Source organism: Thamnophis elegans, chromosome 13, assembly GCF_009769535.1.
Source record: "Thamnophis elegans isolate rThaEle1 chromosome 13, rThaEle1.pri, whole genome shotgun sequence".
NCBI classification, from domain to species: Eukaryota; Metazoa; Chordata; class Lepidosauria; order Squamata; family Colubridae; genus Thamnophis; species Thamnophis elegans.
Genome location: NC_045553.1, coordinates 43,379,149 through 43,394,165, shown reverse-complemented (window position 1 = coordinate 43,394,165; position 15,017 = coordinate 43,379,149). Strand labels below are relative to the sequence as shown.

The window sequence follows — 15,017 nt, the reverse complement described above, 5'->3', positions numbered from 1 at the left end:
AAAAGAAGGGGGAGAGAGACACAGAGAGAAAAGAAATAAAGAAAGAACGAGGAAGGAAGAAGGAGGAGGAAGAGAAAGAAAGAAAAAGAAAGGGAGGAAGGAAGAAGGGAAGGAAGAAGAGGAAAGAAGAAGAAAAGAAGAAAGAGGAAGAAGAAAGAAGAGAAAAGAAAAAAGCATGAGGAGAGGAGAGAGAGAGAGAGAGAGACAGAGAGAAAGAAGTAAAGAAAGAAACCAGGAAGGAAGGAAGGAGGGAAAGAGAAAGAAAGAGAAAGAGAGAGAGAGAGAGAAAGGAAGCAGGGAAGGAAGAAGACGGGAAAGAAAGAAGGAAAACGAAAAAGAGAGAGAAAGAAGGGGAAAGGAAGAAAGGAAGAAGGGAAAGAGAAAGAAAGATAAGACCGACGAAAGATAGGACAGAGGAGAAGTGAAAAGAGAGTCGGAAGGAAGTAGGAAAGAGAAAGAAAGAAAGAGGGAAGGAGAGAAGAAAGGAAGGAAAGGTGATCTCAACCTTTTCAGGAGGAAGGACAAAAGGTTGACCTTGAATAATGTGGTTATGATCCTTTGGATATTCTTGGATACATCTTCATATTGTGTGTGTGTGTGTGTGTGTGCGCACACACGCACATGCACGGACGCACACACACACACTCTTTCTCCAATCTGTTGGAAGAAATATTCCTAAAGCTGGGCTGAGTGAGTTAAAATTTGAGGGACTGCTTGTAACACTGGACCTTCCTCAAAAGTGCTCCTGAAACAATTCCTCACGATGGGATGGAAGAAGGTGCGATTGTGTTAAAGCCCCCCACACCTTCATCGAAGGGCATTTTGAATGAAGCTTAGAAAGCCGGGCGAAAGAAACCACAGGGACGATCTATCCTCCTTCATCTTCCTCCTCCAGCAAGACGGGGTTTGGTGGGGTGCCATCCCCTGGGTCCCGAACCTTCCATGCAGAAAGGAAAGTGAGGTCTCCCTTGCGTTCTCGATCCCACCCGCTTGGTGGAAGTAGATCTCTTTCTCATCGGATTGGTGGATGTGTTGCAGCCGGGACACATCTCTTTTTGCAGAGTGAGGGTCCTGGAGCTCCAAGGAGATGTCGCAAGGGCCTCTTTTGGTGGCTGTGGGCACAGTTGCCGCTTTTGCCACCAGGAAATGTAGGGCTTGCTTGAAGCTGTGCCACGTGCCCCAGAAACTCACTAATTCTCTAACGCCGGCTGTGCCCGTTTGGCATTTGAACGAGGATGTCGTGTTCATTATTGCACATCTTCCAAATCTTGTCCGTCTGGTTAAAAATAGCACCGCCTGCCTCCTGAACGAGTCAAGCCCACCGCTGCCCTCGTTCGGTGCCCGTTCTTTCCTTTTAATGAAATCCAGACTAGCTCGGGCAGTTAGCTTGCATGAAGGGGAAGCTGCCTCACATTTTTTTTTTTTGCAAATGCACTGCTGGGGGAAGCATCTTGGCATCAGACGGGAGGATTATAATCTGCTGTTAGGAGAGCGATGTCATCTCTGTGGTGACAGACGCAGCTTTCTAGTTTTAGAGGAAAACCTCTGCACAGCTGATGATAGCAATAGCACTTAGACTTATATACTGCTTTACAGTGCTTTACAGCCCTCTCTAAGCAGTTTACAGAGTCAGTCTATCGCCCCTAACAATCTGGGTCCTTCTTTTTACCCACCTCGGAAGGATGGAAGGCTGAGTCAGCCTTGAGCCAGTGAGGATCGAACTGCAGGCAGTTGGCAGAATTAGCCTGCAATACTGCATTCTAACCACTGCTCCAAAACAGAAGAAAGGAAGGAAGGAAGGAAAGGGGGAGACAGAGAGGAAGGAAGGACTAGTAATAGCACTTAGACTTATATACCACTTTACAGTACTTTACAGCCTTCTCTAAAGATCGAACTGCAGGCAGTTGGCAGAATTAGCCTGAAATACTGCATTCTAACCACTGCTCCAAAACAGAAGAAAGGAAGGAAGGAAGGAAAGGGGGAGACAGAGAGGAAGGAAGGACTAGTAATAGCACTTAGACTTATATACTGCTTTACAGTACTTTACAGCCTTCTCTAAAGATCGAACTGCAGGCAGTTGGCAGAATTAGCCTGCAATACTGCATTCTAGCCACTGCTCCAAAACAAAAGGAAGGAAGGTTCTGGAAGCTTCCCTGAAGCCTCCGGAGTGTGAAAAAAGGCCCAACGTGCAAACTGGAAGTCCGTTCCCAAACTTCTGGTTTGCGCATTTGGTTGTTTTTTGCCCTCCAGAGGCTTTAGGGAAGCTTCCAGAAGGCTCCGGAGGGCGAAAAACAGCCTTAAAAGAAGGCCGAAGTCAGCTGGCCAGCGCATGGATGCGCACTGGAGCTGACAGGGCAACGCCTCACGCACCCTAACAAATGGCTCCGTGTGCCACCTGTGGCACGCGTGCCATAGGTTTGCCATCACGGTTATAGACTATCATGAGGTGAAGAGTTTCTTGTTTTATGCTGATCCACCTTCCTTCTTTCCGGTAACACTTAACTTTTGCCTTCATTCCCGGAAACAAATGGTTCCACATCTTGTCAAACGGTTGCAGACATATCCGTATCCACGCCGGTAGGAAATGGAATCAAAAGCACTTAAGGTCACTAGAATGGATTTTTTTTTTACCTGAGCCTTACAAGATTGCCAGCCGTATTCCCACGGGAGCAAGCGAGTCTAGTTGTCCACGGCCTTGTCGATTTTAGGCAGACAAGGATCTCATGTGGCTTGGCGTTTGTGTCTTGGTGCGCTGAGAAATCATTAAACGGTTGCTGAATTACCGGCATCTTCCTGTCAGTGGAGCCCACAAGGAAGGGTCTCGAAAGACAATCTAGTTAAGAGCCCCTTTTTTTACACTTGGTAGTTGCTTGAGGGATGGGGGGAAGGTTGGAAATGATCCACAATTCGATTTCGATTTTATTGTATTTCTATGCCGCCATATTCCCAGCGGGACTCAGGGCGGCTCACAAACCAAGTCAGGGGTACAAACAAGAAAAAAAAGACAACGGACAACACAACACCACAATTTTAAAAACAATCAACAGCCACACCATTCGAGCGGGGATAGGAACTCATCAGCCCCAGGCCTGTCGGAACAACCAGGTTTTTAAGGGCTTTGCGGAAAGCCTGGAGGGTGGTGAGGGTCCAAATCTCCATGGGAAGCTCGTTCCAGAGGGCCGGAGCAGCCACAGAGAAGGCTCTCCTCCGGGTAGTAGCCAATCGGCATTGGCCAGTGGATGGAATTCGGAGGAGGCCTAATCTGTGGGATCTAATCGGTCTGTTGGAGGTAACAAAGCCTCTAGATCAGTGTTTCTCCACCTTGGACATTTGAAGTGGCATTGACTTCAACTCCCATACTTCCTCAGCAAGGATGAGTGGCTGGGGGATTCTGGGAATGGAAGCCCACCCATCTTCAAGCTGCCAAATTTGAGAAGCCCCGATCTAGGCTATGGCTACATGTGGGTTAATTCCATAAAACGCAAGTTAAACAGGCTGAAAAATTCTCGGTGCCGGTCTACATATCTAGAGTTATCTGCAGTTGGGGTTGTCTTGACTATGGTTAAGCCATCTATGAACAGGTCTACTGTTTGATTGCAATCATTGGCTTTGGACGTATTTTGTCCAAAATAATGGGGTTTTTGTAGCCCAGATGTGGTAGCCATACAATGGTTTGCTTCATCAAGTGTGATGATGGCTTAGTGTGGATGGGTCAGATCCTTAAGATACCTTAAGTAGAACTCCCGTGTTGACCAGATATCCTTCACTTGACTTCTTCATTCAGTGTCATCATCATCTTGCTGTCTGATGGGTCTCTGTCTGTCTGTCATGTATGAAACTAGAAAGATCTCAAAAGAGCAAGGGTGATCTTGATGCTCATCAAGAGATAAGAGAACTGGAGATTTTGCCAAAGTACATCAAGTCTTTAGCTTGCTAGAAGACCACCAGTTCCATTTTGGAGAGATGCTGCAATGACTTTGTATCAGTGATGGCTTGGATTAGCACCAGTCTTCCATGGCGAAGACGTCTGGCCCGGAAACATGAAACTAGCTAATACACGAGGTCCGTTTGCATGGGCTATTGCCATTCTTCCCAGCATTGATCCAACATTTCACCAAGTCTCTAAAAGTCAATCACAACCCCCCCATAAAGAGTAGCTAAAGGCTCCCCATCTGGGAGGTTTGATGGGTCATATTTAAGTATCTATAATCAAATAACAACAACAACAACCCACTGGGAACATCAGGTTGAGAAGGTTTTAGAGAATGAGAAAGTCAAGATCTTGTGGGACTTCAGAATTCAGACTGACAGTCACTTGGCCCACAACACACCTGACATAACAATAGTTGAAAAGAAAAAAAGTATAGTTCATTGACATTGCAATACCTGGTGATGCACGAATTGAAGATAAACAGCAAGGAAAAAATCACAAAGTACCGGGACTTGCAAAATGAAGTTGAGCGACTGTGGAAAAAGAAATCGTGTGTTGTCCCGATTGAAATTGGAGCCCTTGGAGCAATACCTAAAGAGCTACCTCGCTATTTGGAAATTCTAAATTTATCGGACTTGAACATTCTGATTCTACGAAAAAACCACCCTACTTGGAACAGCTTATATCCTCCGATGTTACCTTAACAGTTCCTAGGTCCTTGGTTTGGACTCAAACTGTTGAGCTACCAACCAGCCCCAAAGGTTGTGAATCTCACCAAAGATTAACCACATAATAATAATAATAATTAGCAATGTTCCAATATCTAAGGAGCTGCTCCAAAGAAGAGGAGTCAACCTATTCTGCAGAGTACCTTAAGATAGGACAAGAAACAATGGGCGGAAGTTAATGAAGGAGAGAACTGTCCTAGGACTCAAGAGAAATTTCCTGACAGTAAGAACATTTAATCAGTGCAACAACTTGCCTCCAGAAGTTGTGAGTGCTCCATCACTGGAGGTCTTTAAGTATTGGACCTGGGTACTTGAGAGACCGCCTGCTGCCAATTACCTCCAATAGACCAATTAGATCCCACAGATTAGGCCTCCTCCGAATTCCACCCACTGGCCAATGCCGACTGGCGACCACCCGGAGGAGAGCCTTCTCTGTGGCTGCTCCGGCCCTCTGGAATGAGCTCCCCATGGAGATTCGAACCCTCACCACCCTCCAGGCCTTCCGCAAAGCCCTTAAAACCTGGCTGTTCTGACAGGCCTGGGGCTAATGAGCTTTTGTCCCCCCTCGAATGGTATGGTTGTTGTGTGCTTTTAAATTGTGTATTGTTCTGTTCGTCTTTTTTATTCCTTATTTGTACCCCCCCCCCCGCTTGACTTGGGTTGTGAGCCGCCCTGAGTCCCCTTCGGGGAAAAGGGAGGCATAGAAATATAATAAATCCAATTCAATTCAATAGATTGGACCACCATTTGTTCTGACATAGGGTCTCCTGCTTGAGCAGGGGGTTGGATTAGAAGACCTCCAAGGTCCCTTCCAACTCTGTTATTCTGTTGAACAAGTCAGACATAAATATTGCTAAGATTGTTGAAGCGAAGTGTGGATTTTTGGATTTCTGAAACGAATGGGGCAGGATAGTCTAATTCTTATTTTTGACTTGGAGGATTGTGGCCCTTGTGAAATGGATTCACCCTGGATTTGGAAATTAGGACCAATTGTGCTGCCTCTATATTCCTTAAGAAGGGCATCTCCCCTTTTCTCTTTCCTTGGTCTTCAACCAAGAAAAATACCCAAGCAAACAATAGATACAAACTCAAGGTAAACTGCTCCAAACTAGATTGCAGAAAATACGACTTCATCAACAGTGGTCAACACCTGGAATGCTCTACCTGACTCTGTTGTTACATTCTCAAACCCCCAAAACTTTAACCTAAGACTGTCTACTGTTGACCTCACCCCATTACTAAGAGGTCTGTAAGGGACGTGCATTAGCGCACCAGCATGCCTACCATCCCTGTCCCACTGTCCCCATTTATTCGTACTCATTTCCTGTATTCATATTTAGGTTTATGCTTCTACCTGTTATCTTTTACATGTTTGATTACCTAAATAAAATAAATCAATCAATGAATCGGGAGGGGTGGACAGGCTCTCTCCGGAGCCTGCATCTTTCTGTGGTTGACCAACAGAAGAGAAGGGGAGGAGAGAGAGAGAGCCAACAACCCACGTAGGCAAAGGAAGAGCTGCTGTTCCTAGTGTCCATCTGATTTAAAGCCACGTGCAGAGAAGAGCAACACAGATGATTAGGGGACTGGAGGCTAAAACATATGAAGAACGGTTGCAGGAACTGGGTATGTCTAGTTTAATGAAAAGAAGGACTAGGAGAGACATGATAGCAGTCTTCCAATATCTCAGGGGCTGCCACAAAGAAGAGGGAGTCAAGCTATTCTCCAAGGCACCTGAGGGCAGGACAAGAAGCAATGGGCGGAAACCCATCAAGGAGAGAAGCAACTTAAAACTAAGGTGAAATTTCCTGGCAGAATGATTAAGGTTTTCAAGAAGAGCCCCAACTGCCATCTGTTGAAAATGGTGTAGGATCTCCTGCTTGGGCAGAGGGTTGGACTAGATGACCTACAAGGTCCCTTCCAACAATCTGCTAATCTGTTAAAACCCAGTGTCACTCATTTCCTTTGCTGGAGGCCTGTCATCCAGATTGCAAATACAGTGATAAGGAAACACATCTGGGGGGGAGGGGGAAGTATAAAAAACAGTGAGCGCAGGAATAGGGTAGATGGTTTGGTTGAAGAGGGGTGCTGAGAGGTGGCATCACCCCCCGCCCCGAACGGGCACCTGCTCTTCTCTCTTCTTGCTCTTTCCTTTGATGCTTTCTCCAGCACTCCAAGGAGAATCAGACCACTGGCATTTCAAACCCCTCTCTCCTTCCTTTCCTTTCTTCTCCTCTCTGCTTTTTCTTCCCACCGGCATTGAAGCCTCTTTCTCAGTGTAGCTTCATCATCTCTCTTCGTCAGGGAGTGTGCGTGCATGGGGAGAAGCGGTGTGTGTGTGTGTGTCTGTGCATGTGTGAGAGAGGCGAGCAGGAATACTGTGTCTCTGGGCATTCCCACCTGTCCTTTCTCTGTCCCATCCCGGAGGGACTTCTGGCATCGTAAGCTCACCCCGGCCCCATCGGAGCCAGTTGCTGGTTAATGCCTTGTCTCGTGGGTGCCAAAAATAGACTCGCTGGCGAACCAGACTCCTGTTGTGGAAAAAACGGTGATGTCATCTCGGGCCAATCAGCAACAACCCAGCAGGGAGGTGGTGATGGCGATGGTGGGGAGGGGAGGGGGGGTTGGAGATGAGAGAAGAGCATTTCTCTACCTTTTATTTTATTTTATTAGAAGCTATTTTATGGCATGTCTGGAGAAAGTCAGGTGCAAAAAACCTTTTGCTGCAGATTGCAGTTAGAAATGGGGATTGTTAATAGCTAATGGAGGGAAAAATCATGTAGAAATCCAGCTGCAGGAGCCTGGAATCGGTTTGAGGGAAATGCTAGTGCTTTGCATCCGTCCATTTTGATCGGGGTCGTAACTAGTTCGGGGAAGTGTGGCTGTCAATCACTTATATTTTGGGGTGGGGGGAGAATGTGATCAAGACAGGAAAAAATATGTATCTTCTCTCCAGATGTTTGATGGTTTGGACTGACACCAATACACTTGCTGCGTTCCCAGGTCCTGTAAAAAGCTGTGCTTTTACTCAGTTTAGGATTTATTAACTCAAATGTCACTGATGTCAGGCCTGCAGCCATCTTTCCTTTTGGGTCTTTGGCCTGCCCCACTTTCTATTATTGTGCTATGCATTTTCTAGGGTGGGAAAATGGGAGGAGGGATTGTATGGAGTGAGATGCTATGTAGCCATAACAAAATGCTTTCTAGAAAGCCAAGGTCATCCCTTGTTTCTGCACCTCTGCACCTGACCGGAACTGGATGGGAGGAATCTTCCTTCGTGGCAGTGACTGATTGGACCATGTGATGGACTTGTGGGTGTGGGGGGCAAGATCTTGAACTTTCAACTTGGTGGAAAAACCAGGAAGCTTTCAGATTTGGGTTTTCCTAGATGTGCCAACGTGGCTCTCTTAATAAATTGGAACTTTGAGCAATACTTTGCCTTGGACTCTGATTTAATTTTGGATGCTGTTGGGAATCTTGACAATTGACTAGATTGTTTGCAGGTTGCTGCAACATGACCAAGCCTTGTTTTGTGGCTTAGCAGAACACAAAGGCAGCATGGCCACTCAGGGAGCAGACAAAGGAACCGTATGGTGGCTCTGTGTGATGACCTGATTTGCACAATGGGTCATGAGAATATCGGAGTTTCTGCAACTCCGATACCCATGAAGGACTATCTCATCTGAACCTCACCTAACAAACCCTGCTGGTGTGTAGTTCTCCATACATTATGTGGCTCAGCTTCTGCCAATAAATCAGCAGAATCACCTCTGGTTGGGTTCCTGCAAAGGAATCTATAGATTCCATATTTTATGGTATGATAAGCCCCCAAGCGGGGTTATCATTCTTTGTGACTGACACTTGAAACCGTATACCAGGGGAGTCAAACTAGATTTCATTGAGGGCTGCATCAGGGTTGTTGTTTGACCTTAGAGTGCCCGAGGTGGGGTGGGGGAGTACATTGCCCAGGGAGGTGAGTGGCCATGGTGGGCATGGCTGGGGGCATGGCCATGGTGGGTGTGACATGGGACTTGTGTCAGGGGCATCTGTGGTGGCCAAGTACTAAGACAGGATTTCACTGAGACCCTCCCTCACTCTCATTATAATCTCCTTCCTTCCTTCCTTCCTTCCATCCATCTATCCATCCATCCATCCATCCTTCCTTCCCCAATCGCAACCCTTCCTTTCTTCCTTCCTTCTCCAACCCCAACCCTTCCTTCCTTCCTTCCCCAACCCCAACTCTTCCTTCCTTCCTTCCATCCATTCATTCAGCCTTCCTTCCTTCCTTCCCTAACCCTAACCCCAACCCCAACCCTTCCTTTCTTCCTTCTTTCTTTCCTTCCATCCTTCCATCCTTCCTTCCCCAATCGCAACCCTTCCTTTCTTCCTTCCTTCTCCAACCCCAACCCTTCCTTCCTTCCTCAACCCCAACCCTTCCTTCCTTCCATCCATTCATCCTTCCTTCCTTCCCTAACCCTAACCCCAACCCCAACCCTCCCTTCCTTTCTTTCTTTCTTCCTTCTTTCTCCAACCCCAACCCCAACCCCAACCCCAACCCTTCCTTCCTTCCTTCCTTCCTTCTCCAACCCCAACCCTTCCTTTCATCCTTCCTTCTCCAACCCCAACCCTTCCTTCCTTCCTTCCTTCCCCAACCCCAACCCCAACCCTTCCTTCCTTCCTCCCTTCCTCCCTTTTCTTCCTTTTCCTTCCCTCTTCATTCTCCTTTCTTCTCCCTTCCCCTCTTTCCTTATTTTTCCTTCCTTGTTCTCTTCCCATCTTCCCTTCTTTTCCTTTCTCTTTCCTCTTTCCCTTTCTCCTTTCCCGTCCCTTCTTGCATGTGCAAAATGCAAAAGGGGAAACATTTCTCCCTTTCTTTTGTTTTTGGTTTGTTTTGATAGCCCTCTGCCAGCAAAAATGGAGCCCTGGGCTGCAGGAGGCCACCCAGGCCAAAAATGGGGTGCAGAGGAGCCACATGTGGTCCCATCCCATGCTCCATTTTTACTAGCAGAGGCACCATTGTCTGCTCCTTTGCTGTTTCCAGGGCCAGGTCTAAGCACTCTGTGGCTCACAAGCCTTGAGTTTGACACCCCTGCCCTATATGGTCCCACCAACAACTTAACTAAGTCTCTCCTTTTGCATACCGGGGCAAGTAACACTGTAATTGGAAACAAAAACAAGGAGCTCAGTTTTGAGAGTGGACCTTTTTATGGTATCCAGGTATGCCCTGATATTTACTGAAATAAGAAAGCAAAATCCAAGTGTAGGGCAGCATTCAGATCTAAGTAGGCATGGAGGTTGACTCCTTGATGGTGGGAAAGGATGGTGGAAATGACCATTGAAATAAAGTCACCTGGAAAGGGCATGGATCTGATGAATAAGAGTCCATGAGGCCACACCTGGTTTCAGTATCTTTTACTCCTACCTGGTCCTGGATGGAACTGATTATCTAGGGCTACTTCAGGCTGGTCCCTGGCCAACTTGGGATGGAGGGAGCTTTCTTGATTGATCTGTCAGAGGAAGTATGGACACTGTATATTAACAGATTAACAGAGTTGGAAGGGACCTTATATGTCCATGATGGCAAAACTGTGGCATGCGTGCCAGAAGTGGCACACACAGCCATCTCTCCAGGCATGGCAGCCATTACCCATTGCTGTTCCGGGTTCCAGCATGCACATGAGTGCTGGCCAATTGGTTTTTGTACATGCGGGAGCATTGGAAACTGGAAGAGCAGCTTCTTGGTGCACATGCACACGCCAGGAAGCTGAGCTTTGGTTTCTGGAGTGCCACCTGGTCTTTGTGTGTGCATGCATGCCAGAAACCAGAAGACCAGGTGACCGGCTCGCATGTGCATGCCGGAAACTGGAAGGTGCTCATTTTGGCACTCAGTACCAAAAAGTTTGGTCAACACTGTTATAGCTCATCTAGTCCAACTCAAGTGGGAGACCCTATACTATTTCTGACCAATGGCAGTCCAATCTCTTCTTGAAAGTCTCAAATGATGAAGCTCCCACAACCTCTGAAGGGTTGATTGTTTTCACTGTCAGAAAAGTTCTTCCTTATTTCTAGATTGAATCTCTCCTTGTTCAGTTTCCATCGCTTATTCCTTCTCTGGCCTTCAGGTGCTTTGGAAAACAGCTTGACCCCCTCCTCTCTGTGGCAGCCCCTCCAATATTGGAATGCTGCTATCATGTCTGCTATCATGTATGTTACCCTCAGATATTGGAGAGCCTTTTGGGGTGATTTTAGGCTTATTTGGCTAAGCATTCTTCGGCTAAGCAACCCTAGTGGGATCCATTGGCTTCGGGATCAGTGCTGCCAACTCATTGACTGCAATCCTAGTGACTTCCCCATCAAAGACCCTTCCAGGAGTTTTTTTTTTTTGGTGTTTGTTTCCAGGCTCGGATGGCAGATCAATTTATGAATGGATGCCACCGAGAGGAAAACCACTCCCCGCAGATATTATTAGGTGAGTCAAAAACCGTTCAAGGAAGAATAGTAAAGGAGCAGCCACAGGGCTGACTCCCTCCTCCCCCTTTTGTCTCTCCACCCCTCCCTGAAGTGAGAAGGAGAGAGAAAAGGGGGCGGAGGTAGGGAGAACATGCCGGAAAGTCACCTTGGAGCGATGCTGAACAGCTCCATTCAAATGTTGCCTTGATAAGCTCAGGCAGAGACCATCTTCCCCCAGGGGGGGTGGGTGGAGAGGTCTCCTCCTCGCCCGGATAGACTCCCCCATCTCCCCTTCTTTATCAATCACTTTTTTTAATGGACTATAATCAGCGCACGTTCCTATAAATGCAGGGAGCATTTCTCCTCTCTGTTTCTCTGGCGCTCCCCTTCTTCCTGAAAAGCCGGAGTCACCTTGAAGCCTAACCTGCTGTGTGTAGGGGCTGCGGATGGGCTCTTCCAGCGGAGAATGATGAAAGAGCTGCACCAAAGCATTTGTGGCAGTTCCCGGGGTTAAGAAAAGAACGCTCAAGAGCCTTTCCGAAGATGACCTTGGTAAAAGGATAGGAGTTGTTAAGCAGAGACAATGCGGCTTGATTGGTCGCCCCTGAAGCAAAATGAAGATTGACTGAAAAATAGGTATGACCCACCCACCTTTGCATTAAGAGAGGGATGCAATCAAGATCAAGGGAGGTACTAATACCACTCCATAAAGCCTTAGCAAGACCACACCTAGAGTACTGCAACCAGTTTTGGTCACCACACTATAAAAAAAGATGTTGAGACTCTACAAAAAGTGCAGAGAAGAGCAACCAGGATGCTTAGGGAACTGGAGGCTAAAACATGCAGTCAACGGCTGCAGGAACTGAGCAACCAGTGGGAGTTTTAAATAGCAAACGCAGCCTTGCAGGAGTAGCCCATTTTGAAAGCACAACTTGCAGGGTTCACAACGGTTATATCAAGCCAAACATCATGCACCGATAACAACAGAAACAAAAACTTGGGTGCCACAAGCCCTTCTCCTTTTGATGCAGACAACACAGTCAACTTCCAGCTTTGACTTCACTCTATCTTGGGGGAAGAGCCAGGTCTTGACGGCTTTGTGGAAGGTTAAAAGAATGTGGGATCTCCTGTAAGGAGGGTTGATGATGTTGAGACTTTAGAAAGTGCAGAGAAGAGCAACCAAGATGATGAGGGGACTGGAGGCTAAAACGTATGATGGATGGTTGCAGGACCTGGGCATGGCTAGTCTAGTGAAGAGAAGGACCATGGGAGACATGATAGCAGTCTCCCAATATTTGAGGGGCTGCCACAGAGAAGATGGGGGTCAAGCTATTTTCCAAAGCACTTGAGGGTCAAACAAGGAACAATGAATGGAAACTGACCAAGGAGAGATTCAACCTGAAAATAAGGAGAAATTTTCTGACCGTAAGAGCAATCAACCCATGGAACAGAAGTTGTAGTAGCTTCATCACTGGAACTTTTCAAAAAGAGATTGGATTGCCATTTGTTAGAAATGATGTAGAGTCTCCTACTTGGGCGGGGGGTTGGACTAGATGACCTACAAGGTCCCTTCCAACTCTGTTAATCTGTATCTTTATTCTGTTGGGTATAGTTATAGCCATAAATAGATTTTCTTCCTGTTTTAGGGGAAATTACTGATTGTCCCTTCTTTTTTCCCCCCTTTCTCCCCTTCCTTTTTTCTCAGGTGCCCACGGTTTAAGAGAAGAACCCGAGTTTGTGACAGCTCGTGCTCGTGAAAGCGTCATCCTCGGATGTGATGTAATCCATCCACTGACGGGCCAACCCTCTCCTTATGTGGTTGAGTGGTTCAAATTTGGGGTGCCCATTCCCATCTTCATCAAGTTTGGGTTCTACCCTCCTCATGTGGATCCAGAATATGCTGGTAAGTTTAAAAATATAGAGAGAGTCCAAACAATTTTGGAATCGGTTTAATTATTAAATTGAATATCTCCCAACTTGGTTACTTTAGGAGGCTTACAATCACTCTCAAAAAAGTACACTCATATAAAACATCAAAACTTTAAAACAATAAATGCAGACATTAAATTTAAATGTATGTGTGTATCTCCCATCTCTATCTGTATCTGTATCTGTATCTATATACACACAGACACTGACACACAGACACACACAGACAAAGACACAGATAGATCCAGACAGCCAGACAGACACACACAGACACACACAAACACAACATGTTGGAGAGGAAGGGAACAGAATGGAATATGGAGGTGTGGTCTTATTTAATCCATTAGCTACCTCCAAAAGCCCCTTCTAAAATGATCTAGTGCAAGGGTGTCAAACTCAAGGCCCAGGGGCCGGATCCGGCCCTCGGGGTGCTTAGATTGGCCCCTGGGGCCACCATGGAAACAGCAAAGGACTGGCCCATGGTGCCTCTGCCAGAGAAAATAGAGCTCGGGAAGGCTGCACACTGCTCCTCCCAAGCTCCATTTTCGCTGGCAGAGGATTGCAAGAGGCTGTCGCGGCTGAAAACAGTGCTCAAGAGCCTGTTTTGTCTGGCAGAGTGCTTGGGTGTCTACAACACGAGTGATGTCAAGCTGGCCATGCCCACCCTGGTCATGCCCACTCCGCCCCCTGCCACTCTGAGGTCAAACACAACCCTGATGTGGCCCTCAATGAAATCAAGTTTGATACCCTTGATCTAGTAGTACCCCATGCTAATTGGCACTGCCAAGTCTTCAAGCCCTTTCTGAAGGCCAAAAGGGTAGGTGCAGTGGTGAGTTCCTACTGGTTTGGACCAGTTTGGCCGAACCAATTGTGGTTTGGGGGCCTGGTCACTGGAACCAGCAGCAACCCAGGCCTGCCATGCCACTGAACCGGTCTTCGGGGTGCAGTCATTTTGTTTTTTGCTTTTGCGCATGTGCAGAACAATTTTTATTGTGCCTGCTGGAGTCCACCCCTGGGTAGGTGTAAATCTCATCCTAGGAGCATGACGTTCAAGAGGGCAGGAGATGTGGCAGAAAAAGCTCTTCTGCTGGAGCATGCCGGCTGAAATTCCTTGACTGGTGGGTTTTCACAGCATGCTCCTTCTGCCAGCATGGGTAAGATGGCCTAACCCCATTGGAGTGAAACGGTTCCTCTGGTAGTCTGGTCCCATGCCACAAAGAGCTTCAAAGATGATAACCAACACCTTGAATTGGACCTGGGAAACAAACTGGCAATTGTGGTGGTAACTCAACTCTCATAACTTCCTTTGAAAGATAATGGCTTTTAGGAATACGCAGATGATACCACTCTAATGGCAGAATTGAAGAGGAACTAAGGAGCCTCTTAATGCGGGTGAAGAAGAAGAGTGCAAAAGTTGGCTTGAAACTCAACATTAAGAAAACTAAGATCAGGGCATAGGGCCCTCTCAATTCCTGGCAAATAAATGGGGAAGAAATGGAGGTAATGACAGATTTTATTTTCCTGGGCTCCAAGATCACCGCAGATGGGGACTGCAGCCAAGAAATCAGAAGACGCTTGCTCCTGTGGAGGAAAGCGATGGCAAATCTAGACAGCATCCTAAAAAGCAGAGACATCACCCTGCCAACAAAAGTATGTATGGTCAAGGCTATGGTTTTCCCAGATGTAATGGATGGCTGTGAAGGATGGACCATAAGAAAGGCTGAGCAACAAAGAATGGAGGCATTTGAACTCTGGTGCTGGAGAAGACTCCTGCAAGTCCCTTGGATTGCAAGGCCATCAAACCAGTCAGTCCTAGAGGAGATCAGCCCTGATTGCTCTTTGGAAGGCCAGATCCTGAAGATGAGAGTCAAATACTTTGTCCACCTAATGAGAAGGGAAGACTCCCTGGAGAAGAGCCTCATGCTGGGAACGATGGAGGGCAAGAGAAGAAGGGGATGGCAGAGAATGAGGTAGCTGGA

At 47.0% G+C, this 15,017-nt stretch overlaps 1 protein-coding gene across 1 annotated transcript in view; it reads left to right on the top strand.

Annotated features, from left to right (window-relative positions):
* IGSF9B (immunoglobulin superfamily member 9B) overlaps nucleotides 1-15,017 on the top strand; it is a 108,992-nt gene that overhangs the window by 27,236 nt on the left and 66,739 nt on the right. Inside the window, exons 3-4 of the mRNA XM_032228767.1 lie at nucleotides 11,059-11,128; nucleotides 12,815-13,012. Of these exons, the coding sequence (XP_032084658.1) occupies nucleotides 11,059-11,128; nucleotides 12,815-13,012 (268 nt within the window). The remainder of the gene's footprint in view (nucleotides 1-11,058; nucleotides 11,129-12,814; nucleotides 13,013-15,017) is intronic.